The 27,513-nt window shown below is 38.3% G+C and overlaps 1 protein-coding gene across 4 annotated transcripts in view; it reads right to left on the bottom strand.

Annotated features, from left to right (window-relative positions):
* Window positions 1-518: 518 nt before the first annotated feature.
* RGS17 (regulator of G protein signaling 17) overlaps window positions 519-27,513 on the bottom strand; it is a 119,690-nt gene continuing 92,695 nt past the window's right edge. For 3 of the 4 annotated variants that reach the window (XM_008007637.3, XM_073022324.1, XM_073022325.1), the window contains exons 3-5: window positions 16,386-16,475; window positions 14,187-14,421; window positions 519-1,400 (exon numbers count right to left, since the gene is read on the bottom strand). In XM_008007637.3, the coding sequence (XP_008005828.1) occupies window positions 1,212-1,400; window positions 14,187-14,421; window positions 16,386-16,475 (514 nt within the window). In that variant the 3' untranslated portion in view covers window positions 519-1,211. Of the gene's footprint in view, window positions 1,401-6,669; window positions 6,960-14,186; window positions 14,422-16,385; window positions 16,476-27,513 lie in introns of those variants that run through there. The other variant, XM_073022326.1, reaches the window with a different exon arrangement.

Genomic DNA, 27,513 nt, shown 5'->3' with positions numbered 1-27,513 from the left:
ACGGCAGCTGGAAAATTTGAGCACTGTACTGCCTTTTAATTATGGATGAAAACAAATAGTTTGGTTTAAACATCTTTAAAATGTCATCCTTAAGATATTCTGTGAAAACAGTTAAGGTCTGAAGTAGAGAATTATTTTCTTCATAACCCTTATAAAACTTTTCCTGGTAAAAACAGCTTTTCACTGGATTTCACTTTCAAGGAAAATATGCCACAGGACAGATGCTATTCATCAAAATGTTTTACAGTGCTACATGTAGGCATTCCTTTATTAAGTCCTTTTGTTTATATTCCAAAACTAAGTTATCAAGCTTATTATTCTTTTTTTCTTGCTGAAGTACATAACTTTACACAACCATTTTAAAACTGGAGAGCCAGTCTTTAATAAATTAATTACAGTATTGGACATCTGATATATACATAAATTCATTTTCTTCTATTACAATTAAAAGCAGTATCACTCTTTGATTTGTCATTGAGATAGGATATCTTCAAATTGTTTTGTGCTTTTTTTCTTCTTCTTTTTTTTTGTTTTTTGTTTTTTGCTTTTAGCATAGTAAACTCTCCTGTAATGAAAATGCCACAGTTTTGGCAGTGAACAACCAGAGGAATCCCCATTAGGATTTTCCAACAAACAGAGATAAATAGCTCTTTTTCATGTACAGAAATATTGGCTTCAAAATTAGTGTACTAAACACAGTATATAGAATGTTGAATACCATTGTTACATTGTAAAAATTGCTTTTTTCTGTCTTAGATTATGTTAAAAAATGCAAACCATGGCCGATTTTTTTGGCAATTATTTCTTAAGACCATATTGCACAAAAGTCCTTAAATACAGATATAAGTTATGCTATTGGATTAAATATTACAACAACTACGTGGCAAATGAAGCAGTTTTACTTTGCACATGCAGTCTCTGGAGATACACGAGGAGACTGTTCATAGGACTACAAATACACTTTGCTTGCAAGTAGAATGAGTGTTGAATAAAACAAACAATTTGGCAATTCATTGTTTTGTGTGGTATTTTCTCCAAACTTAACCATGGAAAACCTTGATAAAAATGGAGACAAAGACCATAATGGTTGTGTTTTCACAGTAGCCTGAGGAATGCTAAACTGTAGTTCTCCAGGAACTCAGTTTCTGATGTTATTTAACTACTTTTATTTCCCATCTCAGCCCTCCAAAATGATTGTTTTTAAATGAACATTAAGATTCAGAAGAAGAGCCAGCAGTACTTTCAACAAATGACTTATAAATTTGAGAGTTCAAAAACCTTGGAAAGGAATCTCTGTGCATTAAAGTGTATATTTGAAGTTGGGCGTCTTCATACATGTGAGGATTAGGATCCAACAGATTTCTATTGATCACCTCTCTAACTCGAGAATCAAGACTGACCTAAAAAGAAACAAGAGCAAATACATTAAATAACATTTTTTTCAAAAGACCTCAATTAAGTAACTGTACGTTTGTGATATTTTAGAGAAACTTAAAGAGCAAATTCAACTACCAGAAGTCTTGAGTTCATCTTTTCACACTACAAAACCTTATGTACTTTTCTCCTTCAAAATTTGCACTAAACAACAATAAAAAAAGGAAATTAAGTCTTTTAAACCAGAAATTTAGTTTACAGATGTCTTTGCTTACTTGGTTTTACGGTTTCTATGCATTCATTCAGGAGTTTTTGACAATTTCTAATCATGGTTGAGGTACCCGAAATTTCCTAGCTAGAATATGAATTCACCTCCTCCTATTCTGTGATTGGTGGAGGCTGGCAATATTGATAAGAAGATAAAAATCTACTGGCAGAAAAGAGTTCCCTGGCAAAAATTAACATGCATATAAAATGCCAACTCCCCACAGTTTTGTATCCCAACAAGTCCTACTGTGTCAAAAGTAGGAAACCAAGAGTGTGGCAGGGCATGCAATGAGCAGGGATGCTTCATATCTCACATCTGCCGGGCAAGGACTAGCAAACATTCTTATACATCCAAAGACCTCTTACTAACGATGGAGCAGATCAATTGCTTGGAGTGAAATCTTTGAGAGGAGATACAGGAATAGGAACGCAGAATAAACATTAAGATAATCAATGCAGTGTTATTTGAAAAGTGTACAGAAATTAAATTCTGCAATGATTTAGGATTTTCCCTCTTCCTCACTAAATGTGAATCCTCTTGGAACTGGTAAAATATGTTGGAAAGGGAAATGGGAAAAAATACTTGGCAATAAAGGAATGGTTGGAGGAACAGAACTAAAGCCCTGCGCTGCAATACCATGTTAGAACAACCCCGCAAGTGGTAAATAACCAGAGTCCAGATTGTTTTCCTCGATCCTCACTATTTAGCAAGGAATAGGACCTGTGAACCACAGTTATTTCATGATATATTCACATACAAACCTTCCATATTTATATTTAAACATGTTGTCATAAGCATTCTGCACATGCCTTTTAGTTCTGGCTTCTTTTCCCACCACTGTTTGGACTAAGTCTGGGAACTAATACAGTCTCTTATGGAAGCCTCTCCTATTCCATCTAGTGTCCCCAGGTTCCTGAGCTCAATAGACCACATGGAATTGGGTTGATTTGCTACACCCCAGGGATGGCTACTAGATTTGTTGGGAGATGGCAATCCGGACTACATTTCTGTGGTTTAGCCAGACCAACTCATATGGGGACATCTCATTTTACTGCGCTTCCCTTTATTGTTTTTCGCAGATACTGTGTTTGCTACAGATTGAAGGCTTGTGGCGATCCTGTGTCAAGCAAGTCGACTGGCACCATTTTTCCAATACCATGTGCTCACTTTGTGTCTCTGTGTCACATTTTGGTAGTTCCCATAATATTTCACAATTTTCATCATTATTATATATTTTAAGGTGGCCTGTGATCAGTGACCTTTGATGTTACTCTTGCAATTGTTTTAGGAGGCCATGAACCATGCCCATATAAGACTTAGTTAATTTTTAATTGATGACTAGGGTGTGAATACTGACTGTTCCACTGACCTGCCATTCCCACATCTTTTTCCCTCTCCTCAGGCCTCCCTATTTCCCACGGAGAAAACAATATTGAAATTAGGCCAATTAATAACCCGCCAGTGGCCTCTAAGTGTTTAAGTGAAAGGAAGATTCACACATCTGTCACATTAAATAAAAAGCTAGAAACGGTTGAACTTAGTGAGGAAGGCATGTCGAAAGCAGAGACTGGCCAAAAACTCCGCCTCTTTTGAAAGTTAGCCAAGTTGTGAATGCAAAGGAAATGTTCTCAAAGGAAATGAAAAGTGCTACTCCAGTGAACATGTGAGTAAGAAAGCAAAACAGACTGTTGCTGAAATGTAAAAAGTCTGAGTGGCCTGGACAGAAGATCAAACAAGCCACAACGTTTCCTTAAACCAAAACCTAATCCAGAGCAAGGTCCTAACTCTCTTCAATTCTGTGAAGACTGAGAGAGGTAAGGAAGCTGTGTACGAAAAGTTTGACGCTCACAGAGGTTGGTTCATGAGGTTTAGGGAAAGAAGTCATCTGCATAACACAAAACTTCAAGGTGAAGCAGCAAATGGCTGACGTAGAAGCTGCAGTAATTTATTCAGAAGATCTAGCTAAGATAATTGATAGAGGTGGCTACACTAAACAGTAGGTTTTCAATATAGACAAAACAGCCTTATATTGGAAGAAGATGCCATCTAGGACTTTCAGAGCTAGAGAGAAGTCAATGCCTGATTTCAAAGATCCAAGGACAGGCTGAGTCTGTTGTTAAGGGCTGATACTAAGTGGTAACTTTAAACTGAAATGAATGCTTATTCACCATTCTGTAAATCCTAGGGCCCTTAAGAATTATGCTAAATCTACTCTGCCTGTGAACTATAAATGGAACAACAAAGCCTAGATGACAGCACATCTGTTTAAAGCATGTCTTGCTGGATGTTTTAAGCCCACTGTCAAGCCCTACTGCTCAAAGGAAAAAGATTCCTTTGAAAGTTTTACCGCTCATTGACAATGCTTCTCGTCATCCAAGAGCTTTGATGAAGATGCACAAGGAAATTAGTATTGTTTTCATGCCTAACACAACATCCATTCTGCAGCCTATGGATCAAGAAGTAATTTCAACTTACAAATATTACTTAAGAAATACATTTCAGAGGCCAGGTGCGGTGGCTCAGGCCTGTAACCTCAGCATTTTGGGAGGCTGAGGCGGGTGGATCACGAGGCCAGGAGATTGAGACCATCCTGGCTAACATGGTGAAACTCCATCTCTACTAAAAATACCAAAAATTAGCTGGGCATGGTGGTGGGTGCCTGTAGTCCCAGTTACTTGGGAGGCTGAGGTAGGAGAATGGCGTGAACCCAACGGGACACGGAGCTTGCAGTGAGCCAAGACCACGTCACTGCACTCCAGCCTGGGTGACAGAGCGAGACTCTGTCTCAAAAAAAAAAAAAAAAAAAGAAATACATTTCATAAGGCTATCACTGCCATAGTGATTGATACCTCTGATAGAACTAAGCAAAGCAAATGAAAAACTTTCTGGAAAGAATTCACCATTCTAGTCATTAAGAACATTTTTTTTTTTTTTTTTTTTTTTTGAGACGGAGTCTTGCTCTGTCACCCAGGCTGGAGTGCAGTGGCCGGATCTCAGCTCACTGCAAGCTCCGCCTCCCGGGTTCACGCCATTATCCTGCCTCAGCCTCCCCAGTAGCTGGGATTACAGGCGCCCGCCACCACGTCCAGCTAATTTTTTGTATTTTTTAGTAGAGACGGGATTTCACCGTGTTAGCCAGGATGGTCTTGATCTCCTGACCTTGTGATCCGCCCGTCTTGGCCTCCCAAAGTGCTGGGATTACAGGCTTGAGCCACCGCGCCCGGCCGTCATTAAGAACACTTGTGATTCATCAAAGGAGGTCAAAACATCAACATTACCAGGAATTTAGAAAAGCTGATTCCAACCCTCCTGGATGATTTTGAGGAGTTCAAGACTTCAGGGGAGGAACTAACTGCAGATGTGGTGGAAATGGTGATAGAGCTAGAATTAGAAGTGGAGCCTGAGGATAGGACTGATTGCTCCAATTTCATGATAAAACTCTAAAGAATGAGGACTTGCTTCTTATAGATAAGCAAAGAAAGCGGTTTCTTGAGATGGAATCTATTTCTGGCGAAGATGCTGTGAACATTGTTGAAATGACAACAAAGGATTTAGATTACATAAACTTAGTTGATAAAGCAGCAGCAGCGTTTGAGAGGATTGACTCCTATTTTGAAAGAGGCTCTTCTGTGGGTAAAATGCTACCGAAAAGCATTACATGCTATAGAGATACCTTTTATGAAAGGAAGTTAATCGATGTGGCAAACTTCATTGTTGTCTTATTTGAATAAATTGCCACAGCCACCCCAACCTTCAGCAATACCAGCCTCATGAGGCAGCAGCCATCAATGTCGAAGCAAGACCCTTCCTCCACCAGCAAAAAGATTATGACTGTCTCAAAGCTCAGATGATTGTTAGCAGTTTTTATCAATAAGGAATTTTAAAATAAAGGTATGCACATTTTTAAGACATAATGCTGTTTTTATGCTATTGCTAAGTATTGTTTATACTATGACTACAGTATAGTATAAGCGTATCTTTTTTTTTTTTTTTGAGACGGAGTCTCGCTCTGTCGCCCAGGCTGGAGTGCAGTGGCGCGATCTCGGCTCACTACAAGCTCTGCCTCCCAGGTTCACGCCATTCTCCTGCCTCAGTCTCCCAAGTAGCTGGGACTACAGGCACCACTAAGCCCGGCTAATTTTTTGTATTTTTAGTAGAGAGGGGGTTTCTCCTTGTTAGCCAGGACGGTCTCGATCTCCTGACCTTGTGATCCGCCCCCCTCGGCCTCCCAAAGTGCTGGGATTACAGGCATGAGCCACCGTGCCTGGCCAAGCATATCTTTTATATGCATTGGGAAGCCAAAATATTTGTGCGACTTGTTTTGTGATATTTGCTTTATTGCGGTTGTCTGTAACTGAACCTGCAGTCCTGCTGAAGCAAGCCTAAAAAACATTACTTGGCTGAACTACACATTTGTCTTTGTTGGGAATTCTTTAAAAATAAAAATGTTCTGGAAATGAATTGTTCAATTTTTATTTTCTGTTATTACCACGAGGTCACTATCAAGTACAAAGTAATTTTAAAAAGTGCAGAATATTTTTCTCCAACATTTTTATTTTATCTAAAAATATATTTTTGCATTTATATGCCAGAGGGAAATGTTGACACTGGAGTTTAAACTGAGATAAACTGATTTATCTTATTCTGAAACATCATGTTATGGTAAGGTAAAATCTTACCAAACACCTCTGTTTTTAGAAATGGTGCTTTCTTTCAAACTTAAGAGAACTTTTTGTTTCAACGGAGCAGGAAACTTTACATTAGTGATTTTTAAAAAGGGAGTCATTTACTTCTTAAACAATAGTATCATTAAATGTAGTGTAAAACTTTCTTCTCAGTAGATGGACTCATATTATCTTAAGACAAATAAAATAACAAACTATTAAATGTCTTATGTCCTCATTGTTTAATTTTTATTTTGCAAGCTAAAAGCAGTAGTGAAATATTGTAAAGTCATACAGTTCAATATTTAGTAATCTATAATGAAAATGCATTTGTTATTACTATTTAAAGAATAAAATATTTACCTTAATAGCAGGTTGTTTGCCTGAAAAGGCTGTCGATCAGTCAAAAGAAGTGTAGCGAGGTCAAATAATAAGGATAAGCCCCATGGGAATAACAATCTATTGTTTCATCTTGTAGCATCTTTGTGCTTCAGAATGTGGATCATCTATAATACAAGGTATTGGTGGTGGATCCCAGTTGGGCCTGGGCCACAGTCACCCTAGGATTCAGGTGTGTCTGGATGGCTTCTAAAGCCATCTTATCTGGGCTCCATTGCATGAGGGACTGAGGAATTTCCTGCATAGAACTCATCCTAAGGGAAGAGAAAGTTGAGTAGCACAAGATAAGAGCTATCCTCAGGCAATGCACGTCTCCTCTTAACTCAGGCCACATAGACTTATACCGAGGTGGTGTGGGGGTAAGAGTGCATTCCAGCAATAACAGAATTTATAGCACAATAGCACCACCATTGTGAGACAGGACACAAGACAGCATGATAGGTTTGACCGCATTTAACTGGCAGTTCTAGCAGTACTGAAAAGTCCGGCAATGTTGAGACATAGCAACTGAAATTTTAAAGACACAAGTGACTTTGCAATACGTCTCCGTGAACTTGGAAGCATTCATTCCCACAGGGAGTAGGAGACAGGGAGGCAGAAAAGCAAGGGACTTGCAAGCAAATAGTCATGAGAGTGAACTGTTCAACAAGAGTATGGAGGTAAAGCGAGGAGAATGAAGACAGAGAAATCTTGTTAGTGTGGCTTGGGAAAATCTAGGCTAAACTGAGTCATATACTCTAGTTAATCTTACTAGATTTTCTGTTCATTGAAGGAAGATATGAAGGTAGGTTAGCATTGCTGAAAGGGAGTACACTAACTTTTGACCCTGCTTTTTAATTCTAGTCATCAGGATGCAAGGGAAAATTTGATCCTATGGACATTTTTGGCATAAATATACAAGAATGATGAATTTTCACTGAAAGTCTTTTTTTCTGTAGAGAACCCTTCTTTACGTTATTTAATTCCCTGAACAATGTTTTTCATGTATCACAACCAAGGGTTTTCTCCATTTTTCTCTCTTGTTTTTACTGTTACTGAAGTTTCTTTATTTAGAATTCCTTTCCAAGTAAAATTCTGATTAATTTTTCCCTTTATAAGTCCATATCAAATTTTACCAATAATAACATCTACCACTGGAAATTTTCTTTTCTGTTCTTAATTTGAACTAAATTTGGTATTCCTATGTTAAATTTTATAAACCGAAAGAATACGTGATCCTCCTATCAATTTTAATAAATTTTTGCTTTGTGTACATGTAGTCACGTTTTATTTTGTTTGAATTTATCTCTTAGAACAAAGATGATTGGTAGGGTAAACTGTAATGTAATATTCTTGGTGGTGTCTGGATAATAGGAGAGTATATCCTGCTGGTCTAGGGGGAGGGTTCAGGCCTGTGGTTAAGGTTGCTATTTCTCATCATATGTGAAGTTCTACGGTTGGGTTTATAGAAATCTACGGTAACATCAGGAAAAAAATAATAGGCAATGGAAGAACTAATCAGCATGGTGTAGTTGGAAAAGCACCACATTTGGAATCAGAAGATCTTGGGCTAGCATTCTATCTCTACCAGATATGTTTCTAATGTCCTCAAACATTCATTTTATCTCTTTGAGAATCAGTTTCTTTTGCTGTAAAGTGGTACCATCTGTCCTCGTGGTTGAAAGATTGCTGTGAGACTCAGACTGTAATAATATATATAAGACCACTGTGGCAATAATGAAGCTAATGTAAAGTAATTAATAATAATTGATCATAATTATGACATCATCTTGATCAAACCCAATGTGTTTGGCTTTTGCATCAACTTGAATTTCACCTTCTCAGAGTGACCTTTCCTGACCACTTCTATTCCATCTAATTCAAGCTCCAGCCCATCACAATTTTTAGTTACTTGTTTCAACAAGATTTGTCTGTCTTTCTAAAATGTAAGCTCCATTAAGGGATCGGCCAGTGTCTCTTGTTTATCATCATATCCCCAATATCTAGCCCAGTGCTTGGCTCATAGTAAGCAGTCATTATATATTTTTTGAATGATAATATGCATGCATAAAAAATACATTTAGGAAAATACAGTCAAGTGAGTTCTGTTTAGGAAAACTGAATTAAATCACTGAATGTGCTAAATTCACATCATTTCACTTAAAGACATATCTACATGGACACACAGAGTCTGCATGTCTATCACATAAGCATTACTTTTTAGATAATTCTGGTGTTTAAATAGGTCTATTATTGTTTTCTCTCAGATGGTAACTGGGAATTTAGAAAAATCAGAAAAAGCAAACTCCTGCTACTATTACAATTACCATTCCCCAGAGCTTGAACATAACAGATGTCGTGGGTTTTTAAGCTTTCTCCATCCATGCCTTCATTCATAACACTAGGACGTGGAGGTTCCAGTGCACTAAAGTGAGCCACTAAGTGGCTCACAGACAGTAAGTGACAGATCCAGTTTATAGTCCCTGGTAATGACAACGCCATCATTAGGCAGATTTCTACATAACCGGACTGTAGTTTTCTTCAATTCAGATAAATGTCTTATATTTGTTGAAGGATTTATAATTATTTCTTTTTTCAGTAGCTTAATGCTATTTACAGTTGATAAGAGCCTTTAAATATATTTTTTATTCAAGTTATTTATTTTGTTAGGTTTGTCTTTTGATATACTTTGGATGTTTGTTCCCACCCTAATCACAGGTTGAAATGTAATCTCCAGTGTTGGAGATGGGGTCTGGTGGGAGATGACTGGTTCCTGGGGGCAGATTTCTCATGAACGGTTTAGCACCATCTTCTTGGTGCTGTCCCTGTGATAGTGAGTGAATTTTTGCGAGATCTGCTTATTTAAAAGTGAGTGGCCCCTCCCCACCCCTCGCTCCTGCTTTGCCCATGTGATGTGCTTGCTCCCCCTTCATCTTACACCATGATTGTAAGCTTCCTGAGGCTTCTTTAGAAGCTGAGCTGATGCCAGCACCATGCTTCCTGTGAAGCCTACAGAACGGTGAGCCAATTAAACCTCTTTTCTTTATAAATTACCCAGTTTCATGTATTTCTTTATAGCAATGCAAGATTGGCCTAACACATCTTTTCAATAATAAATATAAGCTGCCACCAAAATCTGCTACGTGGAGCAAGTTTACTATTAGACTTAAAGGCCTCTTTATTATCTTCATGTGTTTTGCTCTTGAAGACATCACTTTCAAAAAATTTACTTTTTAAAACAACTGTGTAAATTTCTAGGTTTTCTTTTTGTTTTTGTTTTTTTTTAGTTTGGCCTTTTCCTTCATAAAACGTACACTATACCAAGAACAGAAGTTATATCACCTCCTAATTGCAAATATCTTTTTTTAAAAAAAATATATATATATGTATGTGTTTTGAGACAGAGTCTAGCACTTTTGCCCAGGCTGTAGTGCAGTGGCACGATCTTGGCTCACTGCAACCTCCGCCTCCCAGGTTCAAGTGATTCTCTTGCCTCAGCCTCCCAAGTAGCTGAGATTACAGGCACCTGCCACCATGCCCGGCTAATGTTTTGTATTTTTAGTAGAGATGAGGTTTCACTATGTTGGCCAGGCTGGTCTCGAATGCCTGACTTCGTGATCCACCCGTCTTGGCCTCCCAGAGTGCTGGGATTACAGGCGTGAGCCACTGTGCCCGATGATATTTCTTATTTTATAACATAATGCTCAAATTACTACAAATGCATAAAACATGTTCTTAAGGTAATGTAAATTTTAGCACATTGACTTCAATAGTTTCATTAAGGGAAAAAGTTATCTATATATAAATAATTTTTTAAATGTAGTTGTTTTTCTGTATTTAACAAAGAGGAACACAACACTCAATCAAATGAAGGTAAAATGAAAGTCTAGTGAAGAAAAATGGCTTTCTGTTTAACAGTAAAATCATCACAATGTTTAGTCATTACCATTTTATAATGATTCAAATGTTCATGTTCTTTAAAAATATTCTGAATAAGTAGAAACATGCATAGAATTTCAGAAGTAGAAAGCCCAGATTGTCTAGCCCCAAAATGAGAAATAGGAACTCAGATTGGTATTAACTGCCTTGAGTACTGTGTTTAAATAGATTCTGAGGTTCAGTGTGGGGACAGCAGTAAGGAGGACCATGACGGACAAGCTATGCTATTAGGTGGAGAGGAAGAAGTAGTAGCACAAATACTCTGAATAAATAGAAACATGTATAGAATTTCAGAGGTAGAAAGGCCAGAGCGGCCTAACAGACCTTTTCAATAGCTTCATAGCCTTACAGTTGCCATTACGCATTTGGTTTATTAGTTTCTGTGCTTTTTTTTATTGTCATTTTTGTAAACAAATGAACTGAATGTTGAGACTCAGAGAGGTAAAGTGATTTATCCCAGGCCACACAACTGGGATGTAGCAAAGGCAGGATTAAAATCCTGTGCACCTGAATATTAGTCCAGTGCGCTAATTCCTGTATAATCAGGGCTCTCTCAATCTGACATGTGCTCTCTCCAGTGTCAGAAAACAAAATCTGAAGAGTGATAACTCGACGTCATAAGTTAGTAATGTATTGTAGCTGATTAGAGATGGATGACTTTTTGCACAGGAAGTTCAGTGAGGTATATAATAGATTGAAAGGGCTCCAGAATAACTAGAAAGTGCATGCCATGCGCTGAGTATATCAATGAGTCGAGTCAATGAACATGATACCTTGGTTTAAAACATAGCTTTTTAACAGTTATCTTTTATAACTGAAAAGATCTACTTTTGCTTATTTGTTTTTGCCATTAAACAAGGATCAAATTTAATTACTCTGTTGACAGGATAGAAATCAGCTGGCTAAACAATGGCACTTCAATGGTCTATTAATTTCTATATCAAGAGTTAATTACAAGTCGGCAAAATTAGAACAATTTGAATTTCACCTCTGTCTCTGTCTCTTTCTCCCTGTGATAGTTTGAGGATATTAAAGAACGGGTAACGGCCAAAATACGGGTATTAGGAAACATAAAGGAGAGAATAAATATGGTTAAGACACTAAACATTAGTGTATGTAATTCTGGAAAGGTCACGTTCTTGATCAGGAAATGAGATTTTAGTGACTTTCTCGTGAAACTTGTGTTCAAAGGAAAGAAATTAGGTGAAAATGGCCAGGCGCAGTGGTTCACACCTGTAATCCCAGCACTTTGGGAGGCTGAGGCAGGCAGGTCAGGAGTTTGAGAGCAGCCTGGCCAACATGGTGAAACCCTGTCACCACTAAAAATAAAGGAATTAGCTGGGTGTGTTGGTGGGTGCCTGTAATCCCAGCTTCTCAGGAGGCTGAGGCAGGAGATTCGCTTGAACCCAGGAGGTGGAGGCTGTAGTGAGCTGAGATTGCATCACTGCACTACAGCCTGGGTGACACAGTGAGACTCTGTCTCACAAAAAAAAAAAAAAAAAAAAAAAAGATGAAAACAAACCTCTATTACTTTAGCAAAAACAATGGAAATGCACTAGTCTATGTTTCAATAATCACTACTGTAACTCTAAATATGACTCAAAGAGAAAAAATTAAGTATTTTACAAAGCTCCATCAATCAGTGACATCAGAAAATCAGGGGCTGTGTGGATAAGAAGAAAATGTTTTACATACAAAACTAAACATTAAATAACAGAAACTGTAAAAATAAGGGAATTATATGTACATAGTATGGAGACTACTTTTTCTCCTAACACTGAAAAAGAATGGAACATTCATCATTTTAAGATGATACAGATATAGCACAAAGGAGTGGACGAAGTAATCCAGACAACTATCACTTTAAGATGTCACATCTTACCTACTTTGGGAGCAGAAATGGGCTAGACAATCTTCCCCAGGACTCTCATTTTATATAATGAAAGGCAAAAGCAGCACATATTTGGGCACATTTGGATCATCTGGTTTATTTGCTATATGCAATATCTTTAGAATAATAAAAGTTAGCAAAAAATTATTATTCTGATAAAATACAAATAGAGTTGTTTAGATGCTAAAATTCGAGGCAGGCCAGAAGCCTGAAGAATATAGTTTTAGGATGCAGAATTACACCAGTGTTAGAAATACCGTGTGACATCAGTAACAAATGCGTTGAGGCTACACATTTATTACTGATGTTACATTGTATTACATTTATTAAATTCTCCCCACCTTGTTTTTATGAATACATTTTTCAGGTTCATGTAGGAAATAAAAAAATAAATCAATCCTTTGTACATCTAATTCTAGAGGGTTTCTCATTTCGTACAGGCAATAGTCCTGGAGCACTGTGGAATACCAATCGCATTTTAACCTAACTAATTAAAAAAAACTAAATAATTTAGGTACTCTATATCTTATTAGAAGTGGAATAGTTTACGTAGCATTCCAAACTTAGAGATTAATAAAATAGACACTAATTCCTTTTACAGATCTCAAAGCAAGAAGTGCAAGGCAGCCTGGAACCACGCCAAGTATTGGAGGAGGAACAGATGACTGCAGCCCATAAACGTTCAGGTGCACAAGAGAGGGGCATGCTATTTAAATGCAAAGGTAAAAATCACAGTTGTTTAGGAGAAACAAAACAGACAAAAGGAGGCTGGTATGGAAAAGAGAAGACATTCTAGGAACCTCTGTGTTCTCGCTTTCAATCCCTCTGGAGCTCCATCACTCAGGGCTCCAAGGACCTGGACACACTATCAACCATTCCTTCACCAAATGCTTTTAACTCTGTTAGCTGGAACATTTCTCAAGAACAAATTAAGTTTTAAAAGTCCATGGAAAAGTGCTATTTGGTTGCTAGAAGTATTGCTTATTGATTAGGTACATTCTGGCAACGGGAAAGATGCTTGCACTTTCAATAACAGATAATCTAGAATGAGTAAAATAATTTCCATTTCCCACCTAAGAATATTAGTGGTCATCAAGGCTCATTTTTCATTTCTGTAAAGATTCAATCATAAACATCATCAAACATGTCAGTTTTTTTTTTTTTTTTTGAGTCCTTATACCAGAGGTTTTCCAACCAGTATGTATGTGGAAAACTTGTTAAAAGTGCAGATTTCTGAGCCCTATTTCCAAAAATGCAGATTCAGAAGTTCTGGTTAGACCTTAAGAATTTGTTTTTTAAACAAATGCCCCAGGGGATTCTTATTCACATGATCTAGGGGTTACGCTTTGGGAAATACCACCCTAAAATACATTCTCTCTTTCCATTTTTGTTTGTCACAGCAAATTGTGTTTAAGCAGGCTCCTTAGTGTTAGTTCTGAAAAGCAAGTGAACTACCACACAAGTCAGCTCAAGATAAACAGTTAAAGCATAGTAGGGAAACCTAGCCTTCACCCATGTGCTCAGGGAAATTATCTCACTAGAAGCTGGATTATCTACCCAGTGAAGTCGTCTACCGTCTCCACACCCCATGCCCTACACAATGTGGACAGCCATCCCTTGAAGGTTATCCTTGGTCTTAGGAAGCCCAACTCAGTGTTTTCCAGATTTTTACCTCTTTTGGTGATAGTATAGAAATGTAATCTTCATATATCATCCTAGCCTTTTCTTCGATTACTTTTTTGTTCTGCTCCTTCTTTAAGTCTTCACAGGCAAGCCAGAAAAGTAGGTTCTCCTCGCTGTATTCTGTTCGGAGGAACTCTCTGAAAAGGTTTCTTCCTGCTGGGGCCTTCATCATCTTGTCAAAATTTTGAGACCAGGACAAGACTTCCTCTGCAGTGGGGTTTTGGCTGCAGAAACAGAACAGGGCCATGATCAAAGGGAGCTTTGTGACCAGTGAATGTTAGACCAGGTAAGGAGAGGAGCAGATAGAAATGCTATCAATTTGCTGCCATCTAGTGGTCAGTACTTTGCCACTCAGTCCAGCCTGATCTGGCAAATACGTATCTGCCAGGACTAGGTCAGTTATTTCTGGGTTTTGACAAAAATTCACACAGGCATAAAAGGCATGTAGGGGGCCAAGCATTCAAACAGCAAGGGGGCTATACATAATATGCATGCAGTCACACATTCCTAATGAAGCTTGGAAACGTTCAGACTTTATCAATATGTTGAAAGTTGATAGAAACAGTCAGTAAGGGACTAAGGACAAAATGAATTTTTTCTTTGCCTCTATTCAGGATTTCAATTTTCCAGCCATAAGATACAGGTTTTTTTTCTCATCTCTGGTGGCCATTTTTTTCATTTGCCACTTGATTTAAAATAAGAAAACACTGTGTGTACTTGTCACATATTTTCCTAAACTTTAATAATTTTTCTGCTGGGCATGGCAGTTCATGCCCATAATCCTAGTGCTTTGGGAGGCTGAGGTGGGAGGATCTCTTGAGGCCAGGAGTTTGAGGTCAGCCTGGGAAACATAGCAAGATCCTGTCTCTGCAAAAAAAAAAAAAATTAAAATTAGCTGGGTGTGGTGGCATGTGCCCGTAGTACCAGTTACTTGGGAGTTGAGGCAGGAGAATCACTTGAGTCAAGAGCTTGAGGTTACAGTGACCATGATCATCCCATTGCACTCCTGGTTAGGCAACAAAGTGAGATCCTGTCTCTAAAAAAAAGATTTTTTTCTACAAAAAGTTTTTCTATGTACAAATTGTTAGTCATGAATGGAGCTATCACAGTTGGAAGCAGAGTGTTTCTATAATGACATTGACACTGGAGAATTTAAAATTATATACAGATTTTTTAGTGACTAGGTGACTGCAGAAACCATCAGTACTTAATCCACTTGCTTACACATTAAAGAAGTAGAAGAGAGAAGCTTGGAGAGTCTTACGGTTAAAATGATTCTGATCTTTCTTTCCTATTCAATGATCTATTGAATAATTCTCCAACTTAAAAGACATTTGGCCAAAGAAGTATATTCATATATATATATATTTATCTTTATATATATTCATATATATATCTATCTTTATATATATTCATATATATATCTTATATATATTCATATATATCTTATATATATTCATATATATATTTACCTTTATATATGTTCATACAGATATACCTTTATATATATTTTTATATATATATATATTTAACTTTTTAACCAGGTATTTCAAAGATTGTTACTATTCCATAATGTCTGCACTTCCTCATTCACTTAAAACAATTTTTAATTTTAAAGAGCTTAAAAATTACCATGAAGCATCATTATTAAAACCTTCTCATAAAAAGCAGAAAAAGAAAGCACTTATAATTATATGACTGGACTATTTATATTTTGATTTTAGTTCATAGGTGCCTCATTTGGGAGGAAACACATGGGGAGAGTCTGCTCTGATGGAAAAGGGACCAGGAGCCGGCTGGGTGCCCCTCCTCACTCACTTGGACATTCCATATCATTTGTGTCTGTGTTTAGACACTTCTTTTATAAAGAGAAAAACTTAAATTCTCAGAAATGAGAAGTAATGAATTAGGACAATTTTGGGTGCTAATTCATATGACACTATTTATTTTTTTTTAAAGAGAAAAGTAAATTCAGACCATGTTTTAGCCAATAACTTAACATAGCTAATAGAAAAATTGCTGAAAAGCAACTGCAATGACAAAATAAGATCTTCCAGACTGAATTTACATTCACTTCCCAAAATCATTTTGAAGAGTACCATGAAGCAAGGGGTAATACTTAGGCACACAGTGGATGTAAATGGCATGTAAATACAAGAAACAATAGCTATGTGGTTCTCACACTCACCATTCCTCTAGGACCTGGATACTCTCCATTTTTGTGGTGTGTGTGGGTCTTCCCGCATTTTCCCCTCTTTCTTCATTCCTAACAGTGAGGCTGTAATGTGGCAGAACATTTTAATTTTGTCAAGGGAAACTCAATCAGTTGAAGAAAAGAATAAATTTTTCCGGAGAAACATTTCACAAGAGATCCTATATTCAACTATGTGAGAATATTAAGGTATAAAAGAGCAATACCATTTTTAAATGATAGGCAAATCCATGTCAAAGGGAAGAGAATAATTTTTAAATAAAATTATAAAGTAAATCAGACTCTCAAAAGTGGATATTGTTAAATATTCTGACTTCATCCTTACATAATCTGAATTACTTAATATTTCTGAGATATATGATTAAATGCTTTTATACAGACACACACACACACACACACACACACACAAAATTACCTTACTCTTACTCTTTAAACAAAATGTCATTTTGATTTTTGGTTAATTCTATTCATAGTCTGTTTTCCATTAATTTTCCCTGATTGAGAGCTAAGAAGATACAATGTGTCAGAATCTAATACAGATTTTCCTAAATTTACATCATCCTTCCTTACAGACCAAGTTATTGTTACTGATAATATCATTCCTTCAATTGCTAAAATCAAGCTACTGGATTTATATTTGACTTTGTTTTTGCCCTTTCACCCCAGTAAACCAATCTCCAATGTCTTGAAAGGGACAGACCAGTAACTGAGCGTTTGGAACAGGTGAGCATTGGGTGGGAGGAGCCTGTGTCTGTGTGGCATAGGTTTGGGAATATTACAGCATCAGAGAGGACAGAGGATAATGCCGAAGGTTTTAGTTGCCCAGAACAAGAATAAAAATAAGAATTGTCCAATGACAATTGCTCTAGGGCGAAACACCCAAAATTCTAGGTGTAGACTAGAAATAACAGGTGAGGTCATGGGAGATACTAAGAAGCAGGGTAGGGAGTCAGTGGCTCGGGAAAATTTAAGCTCCTACATTAGCCAACTGATCCATCTGTCTAGAAGCCGAGGAGCTTAAGAGCCTGGCAGAGAGCACAAGAAGTTCAGACAACATCTCTCATTTGTTCCTTCTTTCACTTACTCAAAATAAGAGGCAATGGAAATGATGATTTTCTAGTGCCCGTTATGTGCTGGGCACCATTCTTTTACCATTAATACTATTATCCCCATTTTACAGAAGAGCAAAGTGAGGTGCAGACCCATCTGGGAGGTTGGCCCAAAACTGAACACTAGGTGGTATAGTTGGAATTGGGAGCCTACTCCGTTCAACAACCCTGTATTTCTGGGTACCTACAATGAACCATGGCTGCTGAGAGACCCTGAGGTCATAGACCACTTACTATGTGAATGCAGAGAAGGGTCACTAAACATCATTGGAGTGGAAAGAAAGTGTTTAGGAAGAGGTGCCCAACAAGCAGTTATTCTCAATCTGGAAAGTCCGATAGGAGAAACCAAGACAATGTCTCCTTAATTCATTCTTTCATTCTCAAGTGCAAGCATGAGGATGGAGCGAATGGAGCAAAGGGTATAATTTCTGACAACAGAAAGTGAGGCTAGATAGGAAAACTGACCTGAGAGAGCAGACTTACTGGAAAAAAGAAAACCCAGTAGGAATTGAAAAGGATTCTGTAGTCAGGAAAAGGACACAGGAAACATAGGATTTCATAGCGAAATACATTGAGTTTGCCTCTCCCCATTTCTAGGGACAGGGGCAGGTTTATTGGTATAGAACCATGGAGGGAAAGGTAATGTAGCCCAAAGGATTCTGGGGAGCAGAAACTAGAGTGGATGGTCCCTGGGAACTGCTGCACAGACCCTTAGACCCCTGCGGGAGGCAGCGGTTCCAGGGTTAGAGACAGCAGAGCCTTCAGCGTAGTGTAGTTTTGGGGAGGAATTCAGAGAGAGTGCCTAATTTTGGAGGTATTTGCATGTGAGTGCTGTGACTGTGTTTGTGGCTTTAGATAGCCTAGGAAACCTCAGTCCTCCATGTCGCTACACAAATAGGCCAGAGAAGTATTTTAGAGGAGATTCACTAATGAGTAAGAAAGAGTTCTTCTCTGGAATTTGATGTATTTCCAGTAATGATGGGAAAAGTGGATGAGGGAGGATACACTGCTGACAATATTCTATAAAACTTACTGTATATCTAAAATGTATAATTTTTTGGTAAATTCTATTCAGCTCTTTTTAAAATAGGAAATTGATACTCATTCTGCCAAGCTTGATTGAGCTTATGTGTGTGTGCAGAGACATATTAAGGCACTATAACACAACTAGCAAAAGAGTTCTCATTCCCTGCTTAAACAGCAAACTCCTTGAGTTTTTCTTATTACATTTCCACACAGTGTCCCACAGGAGGGACACAAGATGCAGGTATCCTTCACTTCATTAAACATCTTTGAGAAATTTGTTCTCCGTTGTGCCTTTGCTGTAGAGTGACAAATCTGGAGTCCACAGGCATGAATCATGAGTTTCTGAACATGAATTCTGGCTCTTCTATCTGTTTCTGTGATATTTACCAACATCCCAAATGCTACCATATTAGAGCCATCATTACAAAATATTAGGTTGAGTTTACATCTTTCATTTCTACAGATGGTAAAATACGGGCACATATTTGGACTAAAACTACTTATAACAGACATTAAGTAAATGTTTAACTGTTCACTGTTTGTGCAGCTCTTGATCTAATATTGGCCACAGTCTTGCCCTGTAGAAAGAAATTGAACTTCGGCAACAGACAAGTTGTTCTTTTTATTAACTGTCCTTTACTACTGGTCTTAAAAAATGGGTTGCAAGGTTTCAGTTATCAAGAACTGCTGAAAATATCATTTTAAGTTAAAGAGAAATGGAGAAAATAGACAACGGATTGATACTAACGGATTGACTGACTGTATTGCTACTGACTAATGTCTGTCCTACTTGGTTCTGCTCCAAGTAGTGTGTGGTTTTTTTTAAGGTAATAATTCACTGGAAATATTTGCTCTAGATCAACTTATATATGTTATATGTGTTTGAGGACAGCCCTAAAAGGAACATGTCAGATCAACAGTTTTGAGGGTCCCACAGAGACACTTTTTTTCTTTCTTTAAGATGGAGTCTCGCTCTGTTGCCCAGGCTGGAGTGCAATGGCATGATCTCGGCTCACTGCAAGCTCCACCTCCTGGGTTCAAGCGATTCTCCAGCCTCAGCTTTCTGAGTAGCTGGGATTACAGGCGCCTGCCACCACATCCAGCTAATTTTTGTATTTTTAGTAGAGACGGGGTTTCACCCTGTTAGTCAGGCTGGGCTTGAACTCCTGCCCTTATGATCCACCCACTTCAGCCTCCCAAAGTGCTGGGATTACAGGTCTTGTTTTTTCTTTTTCAGCCCATCTCTCTCCAAGAAGAGACACTCCCCCCACGGACTTTTATGTATGTAACATTTAAAACTAACATTTCTACGTTTTAAGCAATAAAAGCCACAACGAGAACTAAACGCATACACAGTGCTCACTGTGGGGGTCCTGATCAAACCTTAAATACTTTATGGAAGAAAAGTGCCAATATCCTTGGCCAAATATATTAAAAGAAGCATTTACAATCCCATTAGAGATTTTTTAAATAGTGACTTTGAAAAGGGAGGAAAAACACTTGGGACATTTCAGAACTTAAGAAAATGTGCCCCCTCTCTATGGGGGTGGATTGTTCGTTTGTTTACAGGGGAGTGTGGATAGTGGGGTGAGACAAAGCATTACCTGCTGCCAATTATAGAGTTTATCTACTGATCTGTCATCATGGATATGTGCAGGGTCTGTTTTGAAAGACAGTCTTCTATTGTAAGGAAAACAATCGGTTCTTAAGAAAAACTGTTAAAATGGTTGCAAAGAAGATGACAACTTACCAGTAGCCATGGTAACTCTGGGATAGAGGCTGGTCAGGAAATCACATATATTTACAGACAAATTAAACTGAAGAATCAATAAGATGTCTACATTTCATACAGTGTGACATCAGGGCTCCAAGGGAGAACTACTGTCTCTGGTAAAAGCAGTCTATTCCATATTGAAATAGTCTCACATTGTGATATCAATCTTTTCTTTTTATTTAACAGCTTCTACCTCAAAGTTCCCGGTGCAAAAATGAAATCAACATCCTTCACGCTCTGAAAATGAGTTGGTAGATTATTCTTTAAACATTTCATTTTAGCATTCAAGATATCACAGTAAATACTACAGGAGTTAGCAACACTTTACTAATGTGTAAGAAATACTGGCTCATGCAACGTTCCGTGGGTTGGACATACAAGATGAAAAAGACAAAGGCTCTGCTACTGAGGAGCTCAGACAGGTAAATAAACATCACATGGCATTGTGATAAGAACTCAGATAGAACTGTGCATATGGGGTTTCTTAGACACCCTTGATGGTACCTGTGCTTTTCCACAAGAGAATTGAGAAAGGCTTCCCAGAAGAGGTAATGATTAAATTGGGTTGAAAATGGGCAGTTGTTTGCCAGATGGAGACCTGGACAAAGGCGATCTCATTCAGAGCGGGGATAAAAGCATGCAGGGGCACGATACAAATGTAGACCAGAATGGACATATCAGATGTTGCAGCGCTGGATCAGGAGATTAAAACAGGCAGCAAAGTATGTGTTATCCAAGAAAACGATGAGGTGGACCCCAAATGTAGAATACACCTCCTTTAGGATGGTGTAAGCTTTCCATGCTTTGCTTTCACCATTCATAATGGGAGTAATGGCAACGACCTACTTCATAAGGATGTAAAACAAAAACTAAAAGCTTGTGACAAAAAGGCACATATTATTACAGATGCGTAGTTGAATGGAAGGGCAAGTTGGTTGCACATTAAAATTCCGATTCCAAATTTACCAAAGAGCTTTTTATTTCCACCTGAGTAAATAGAGACTTTTCCTTTGCCATTATTACAAAACCTCACACATTACCTCGTCACTTCCTCCTGACAACGGTCCTTGAAGGTAAACAGGGGAGTTGTTATTAGTCATTCTTGTTTCATTTACAAGGAAACAATTATCGGGGTTGACTTACACAGGACCCACAACTCAAATTTATTAGAACTAGGATTGGGACTCACCTCTTCTGACTTCCTGTCTCAGGCTCATTTTCACTCTGCAATGCCATTTCTCTTTACATAGAAGAGTTAATTGTGGCATTGCAATTGTTTATACCAATGATTTTTCTTTAAGGTTTGGAAAAATAAACCTCCTAGTGCAATCCAGTGCATTGAGTATAAATGCCCTCCTCTAAGGCGTCATCCCACAGCTATCACTCCATAGGAGCTGTTGCCCAGACGCCCGAGTTTGCAGTAGAATTTGATGAAGGGTAACTTCTCAATTCCCTGGAGTTTGAGATGAACAAAAAGGAGTTGTTATAGAAGGTTTTGACAGCAAAGAGTGAAAGAGGAAGGACAAAAGTAACACCGCTAATGACTGCAGACAGGGTGTTGCTATGGCTGAGGGGGGCCGTCCCAGGAAGTATGACTTTCTTTCATTAGCAAAGATAACTTGGGGAGAGGGCAACAAGGAAAGGAGAATAGAACTGATGTTTCGCTTACAAAAGACTACCCGCCCCCCAAAAAACTAAAACCCCAAGCCAAAAAGACACCAGAAGATGGGCTGGTAACCACATAACATACAACATTTCAGACACATAGAAACTCAATGGTAAACCTATGATTTGAACTTCACCTCTTTCATGTCTACATTTTTATAATAGCGTACGGTTTTGAGTGGGGTGTGTGGGGATGGGGACAGCGGTTAGACATTTGTGTCTGGAAATGTTATAAAACGCTTGCCTAAAAGTACCCCATGTTGCCCCTCTAAAGGCTCACCCCACATTTTGTCATCATGTACCGTGTGTCATGAAACAAGTATTTCATTTGGCTTAAGCTTTTGTTTCATGAACTTAAACTCAAGTAAAATAATCAGCTATCAAGTATCTGTCCACTAGATGGCCGTGTTACCTTCATAAATACAATATTTAAACCAAGTCAGAAGAAAGCAAAAACTGAAAAAAATTTCTGTGGGTAAATATCCTTATTTGGAAAAAGAATCTATTCATTCACTTAAGGAGTTTTGATAATTATATCTTTCTAAGGAATCTAAAAGGAGTCATTCAGTTTTTCAGTGAGCGTAATAATTGAAATTGAAGAGGATAAACAATCTTGGGACGTTTGTATAACTGCAATAATTTTTCATTTTTGATATTTACAAAATATTCTGAATAGATCCCAGCCAAAAGTCATTTGATTTAGGAATACTTTAGTCTTAAAAACAGGTAGGCATAATGTTATCATCATTGTCATTATCCTTTCCAATAAGAAGTCATTTTGCATTCCACGGTCTCATGCTGGAATAATATGGAACTTAGGTCGTACATTATTAGAACAAATAAATTAGAAAAGGGTTTTAACTACCAATAGGTAGGAAGTATTTTTTATTTAAAATGTTTTCAAAGACCCATCCTGAGAATGGATTCTCCACACTATTTCTATTTCAATTCCAGTTCGGGTGGTATGTAAACATTCATTTCTTCTTTTGACCCATGGAAACTGAAGACAAATTTCTTCATTCTCTGATTCTCTCTTTCTCTCTCTTTCTCTCTCTCTCTCTCTCTCTCTCTGTTGTCAATTTCTTTCTATATATGCATCTGTTCGAAAAGATGGGTACCAAAAATTCCCTCTTTTTGTCTATATTAAATTTTCATTTGAAACCCCAGGCCCTGGGTTTTCGGCTCATGGACACAGTGATTTCATCTGGAATGCCAACTTCATTTAACAAGTAATTACATGGTGAAAATCGAAATCTACGCTGTACATTTATGTTCAGTTAGATGACCAAAGCTTCTTATTTAGCACAGAGTTTATTTTTCCTTAAAATTAAGAGAATTACAGGTCTGAATACAAAGATACATAATACATGCCAGGCCAGGCGTGGTAGCTCACGCCTATAATCCCAGCACTTTGGGAGGCCGAGGTGGGCAGATCACCTGAGCTCAGGAGTTCGAGACCACCCTAGGCAACATGGCAAAACCCTGTCTCTACTAAAATACAAAAAATTAGCTGGGCACAGTGGCGCGTACGTGTAGCCCCAGCTACTTGGCAGACTGAGGCACGAGAATTGCTTGAGCCCCAGAGATGGAGGTTGCAGTGAGCCGAGATGGCACCACTGCACTCCAGCTTGGGCTATAGAGTGAGAGTTCATCTAAATAAAATAAAATAAAATAAAAATAAAAATAAAAAATACACGCCAATCAGCAGAATCTTCTACACCTCGGTTCTCACGTTGATTAAAATTCTATTTTAAGCTATTCCTTCAACCCACTGTAATTTTACCTATAATTTATAACTAAGTGAATGCCTTAGCGGGAAAGCAAATATCTTAGATGTGAAAAGGCCAAATGGACTTCTGTTTAGTTAGGAGCAGTAACAGTGTTACTCTTATTAAAATAGCATGCAATTGTCTGTGTCAAGTGCATTAGTTCAGTTGGAGCTCTAGCTTCTGACTTTAGAAGGTTGGGTCCCTATCATAAAAAGGAGAGTGAAAAAGTTAAAATCCTGTTAGTGAATATTCAGAAATATATCCGATAGCTGGCAGGATTGCTCATTCATCTACCCATCCATGTTTCCCTCGCATTTTCCAGTTTGTGTGTGTGTGTGTGTGTGTGTGTGTGTGTGTGTGTGTGTGTGAACGCGTATGGGATGAATGTGCGGGGCTTCCTTGGGAACAGACACCATGGAAGACAACAATCTTGACCTGTAGAGAAACAAAACCCTGCTATATAAAAGTTACAACACTCTGGGAGCCCTGTGGCTGTGCATGCTCCAGGGCTGTCCTGACTTCTACCTGTGCTGATTAATGTGAGAGTTGGGGAGAAAGGGCGAAGTGATACAGACTGAAGAAACAGCATCTGCTACCTTAACTGACGACATGCAAACAGAGCATTGCCAAGCCTGCAATAGCCACATCCTACACAGACTGGTAAATTCCTCTGGGCCTGAGACTTGTAAAGGGACAGAAATAATACCTATCAATAAAGGATTATGCAGGGATTTATGTACATTAGTAATCTCATTTTACTGAGGAAGAAACTGAGACTCAGAGGTAGTAAGTAGCTTGCCAAAGGTTTCATAGTTACATGTGATAAAACTGGAATGTACCCAGGTCTGTAAAACTCCAGTGCCATTGGTCTTTCCCTATCCCATATAGCCTCTTGAAAGTCAGCTTTCTGAGGAAGACATGCCATTAGAATTTGTGTGTAATTGTCAAATATGGCAAGACTACCTCTAGAACAAAACACTTGAAGTTACTGTTCCACTATTACTATGGAATTGGCAGTTAAACGGCTCTGTATTTTTAAATAATCTATATTGCTTTGGCTGGGAGCAGTGGCTCACACCTGTAATCCCAGCAATTTGGGAGGCTGAGGCAGGCAGATCCTGAGGTCAGGAGTTTGAGACTAGCCTGGCCAACATGGTGAAACCCTGTCTCCACTAAAAATAAAAAAAAAAATTAGCCAGGTGTGGTGGTGTGCGCCTGTAGTCCCAGCTACTCGGGAGGCTGAGGCAAAAGAATCGCTTGAACCTGGCAGGCAGAGGTTGCAGTGGGCCGAGACTGCACCACTGCACTCCAGCCTGGATGACAAAGCAAGACTCTCTCTCTCAAAAAAAAAAAGTATATCACTTTATACACAAAGTGTCAGTGACAGAAATTTGTGTTTCACTCAGGAACAGACGTTCCCATGCAAAAAGATGTATATTAATACATAATATATTAATATCTGAAACAAAGATATGGATTTTAGAGCATTTATATATGCTATAATTTATAGCACTCAGTCCAGCAGAATTATAAAATCAATTTCATTTTCACAAAAAGTGAATTTGATTGTCTTATCTGACAAAAACAGAACAAGTAATTCTTGAATCATGTGCTAAAATAGCAGGCAGATTGTAATAGTTCTACCACACCTAGACCATGAAAGACAATAGGTTAGGCCCATAAGAAATAGTGAAGAATTTTAATGGGAGAAGCAAAAGTAGGGCTAATACTTAATCAGGAGTAACAAAACTATGAAATTTTATAAATAAGGATAGCAAAGAAGTCAACCTCATTTTTGCATTATCGATTGGAATTTTCGGGAGGAAGTTCTTAAATATTGTGCAGGTAGCTAATAAAGCTGACCTGGATTTGGAACGGCTGAATTTCATATTGCCTTGGAAAATGAATAATTTGCTTTGAATGAGTCAGGAAGGAAACTCCAACCTCTCTCAAAGCAAACCTTCACCCTGAAGGAGGAGCATATGGGGTCTCAGAGCCTTTAAAGAGGGGCTCACTCATTTTCTCTGTCAGGAGCTTTTCTTTCTCCAAGTTCTTCCTTGTTGCACATCTTACAGACAAGCTTGGTTCTCTCAAAGTTCACCAAGAAGCCCCCCTGGTTGGTCAAATCACAAAATGTTTTATGATTCTTATTGTATTGGACTTCCCTGGTGTATGTGCAAACTCTCAATTCTTTTGGCTTCTGTAACAGTCCCTTGCTGTGTTTTATTTTATTTCTCTGAGACAGGGTCCCACTCAGGCTGGAGTGCAGTCATGTGATCATGGCTCACTGCAGCCTCAACTCTTGGGCTCGAGTCATCCTCTTACATCACTCTCCTGAGTAGCTGGGACTACAGGTGTGTACTACCACACTCGGCTAATTTTTAAATTTTTTTGTAGAGATGGGGACTCACTATGTTGCCTAGGCTGGTCTCGAACTCCTGGGTTCAAGCTTTCCTCCTGCCATGTCCTCCTTTCAAAGTGCTAGGATTATAGTTGTGGGCCACTGTGCCCGGCCCCCTTGCCGCATTTTGCATGTCATTTTTCACATCACCTCTTCTCCACGTTCTGTGTTTGCAACTCTCTCACTCCTCCATTGTTCTTTAAATGTGGTGCGTCCTGAGGTTTCTGTCTGTAGCTCCCTGCTTTTCACCCTGGAATACTCACCAGGGCCAGTCATTCTAATCTCTTGCAACTGATGAGTCCCAGATTGTCATATTTCATCCATGCTTGCCTTGCAAGCTTCAAATTCATTTATACAACTAACTCTTGGATATCTCAATCAGAGCAAGTTGAACTCATCTTTGTATCCTTGGCCTAAATAACTTCCTATTGCAGTGTCCTCTCATTTGATGAGATCACCAGCAACCCAGCTACTCATGCAAGCAATATGGAGTCATCCTTCTCTTTCTCGTCTATCACTAATTCTTGGCAGTATATCCTAATTTTTTCTTGAAAATGCACTTCTCTCCATCCCTTTTATTGTCTCCTTATGTTGGGCCTCACCATGTCTCACCAAGGCTATCATGAAAGTCTCTTAACATCCCCCTTACTTTTTGTATTTTCCTTCCAAACATTTTCCATTCCCTCAGGAGAATACTTAAAATATAAAATGGACTTTGTCCCCTCCTTACTTAAAACTCTTCAATTGCTTCCCATCTCTAAAAAGGTGTAAACTCCTTAATGAGGCGTAAAAGACATTTGATTATTTGTCACTGCCTATCTCCCTAGTCTTCCATTTTGTTCTTCTTGATTTATATCCCACAAATACTAAACAGATTTAGTGCTCCCTCCCCAAATTCATGCCCCTCTGTACTACTAATTAGTACTACTACCTTTAAAACACACACACACACACGGGTGCATGAAGAAAAATGGTGCATAAGAAAAAATCTGGTGACCTGGGAGAATGTGCCTGTAATTTTTGAAAAGAATTTCTGTGACACAAGGTTTTATATTTCATAAAGTAGGCTCAAATGGCAAATCCAAATCCATCACCCATTCAACAAATGTTAAATGCCTACTAATATTGGCCAAATAATGTAAGCCAAAATGTATTTATATACATATACATATATATATATAATTTATTTATTTATTTATTTTTTAAATTTTTTTGGAGACAGAGTCTCTCTCTGTAACCCAGGCTGGAGTGCAGTGGCGCGACATTGGCTCACTGCAGCCTCAGCCTCCCAGGTTCAAGCGATTCTCCTGCCTCAGCCTCTTGAGTAGCTGGGATTACAGGGACACGCCACCACACCAGC

Source organism: Chlorocebus sabaeus, chromosome 13 (assembly GCF_047675955.1).
Source record: "Chlorocebus sabaeus isolate Y175 chromosome 13, mChlSab1.0.hap1, whole genome shotgun sequence".
Taxonomy (NCBI): domain Eukaryota; kingdom Metazoa; phylum Chordata; class Mammalia; order Primates; family Cercopithecidae; genus Chlorocebus; species Chlorocebus sabaeus.
The sequence above is the reverse complement of the archived record's forward strand: the minus strand, read 5'-3'. Positions and strand labels throughout refer to the sequence as shown.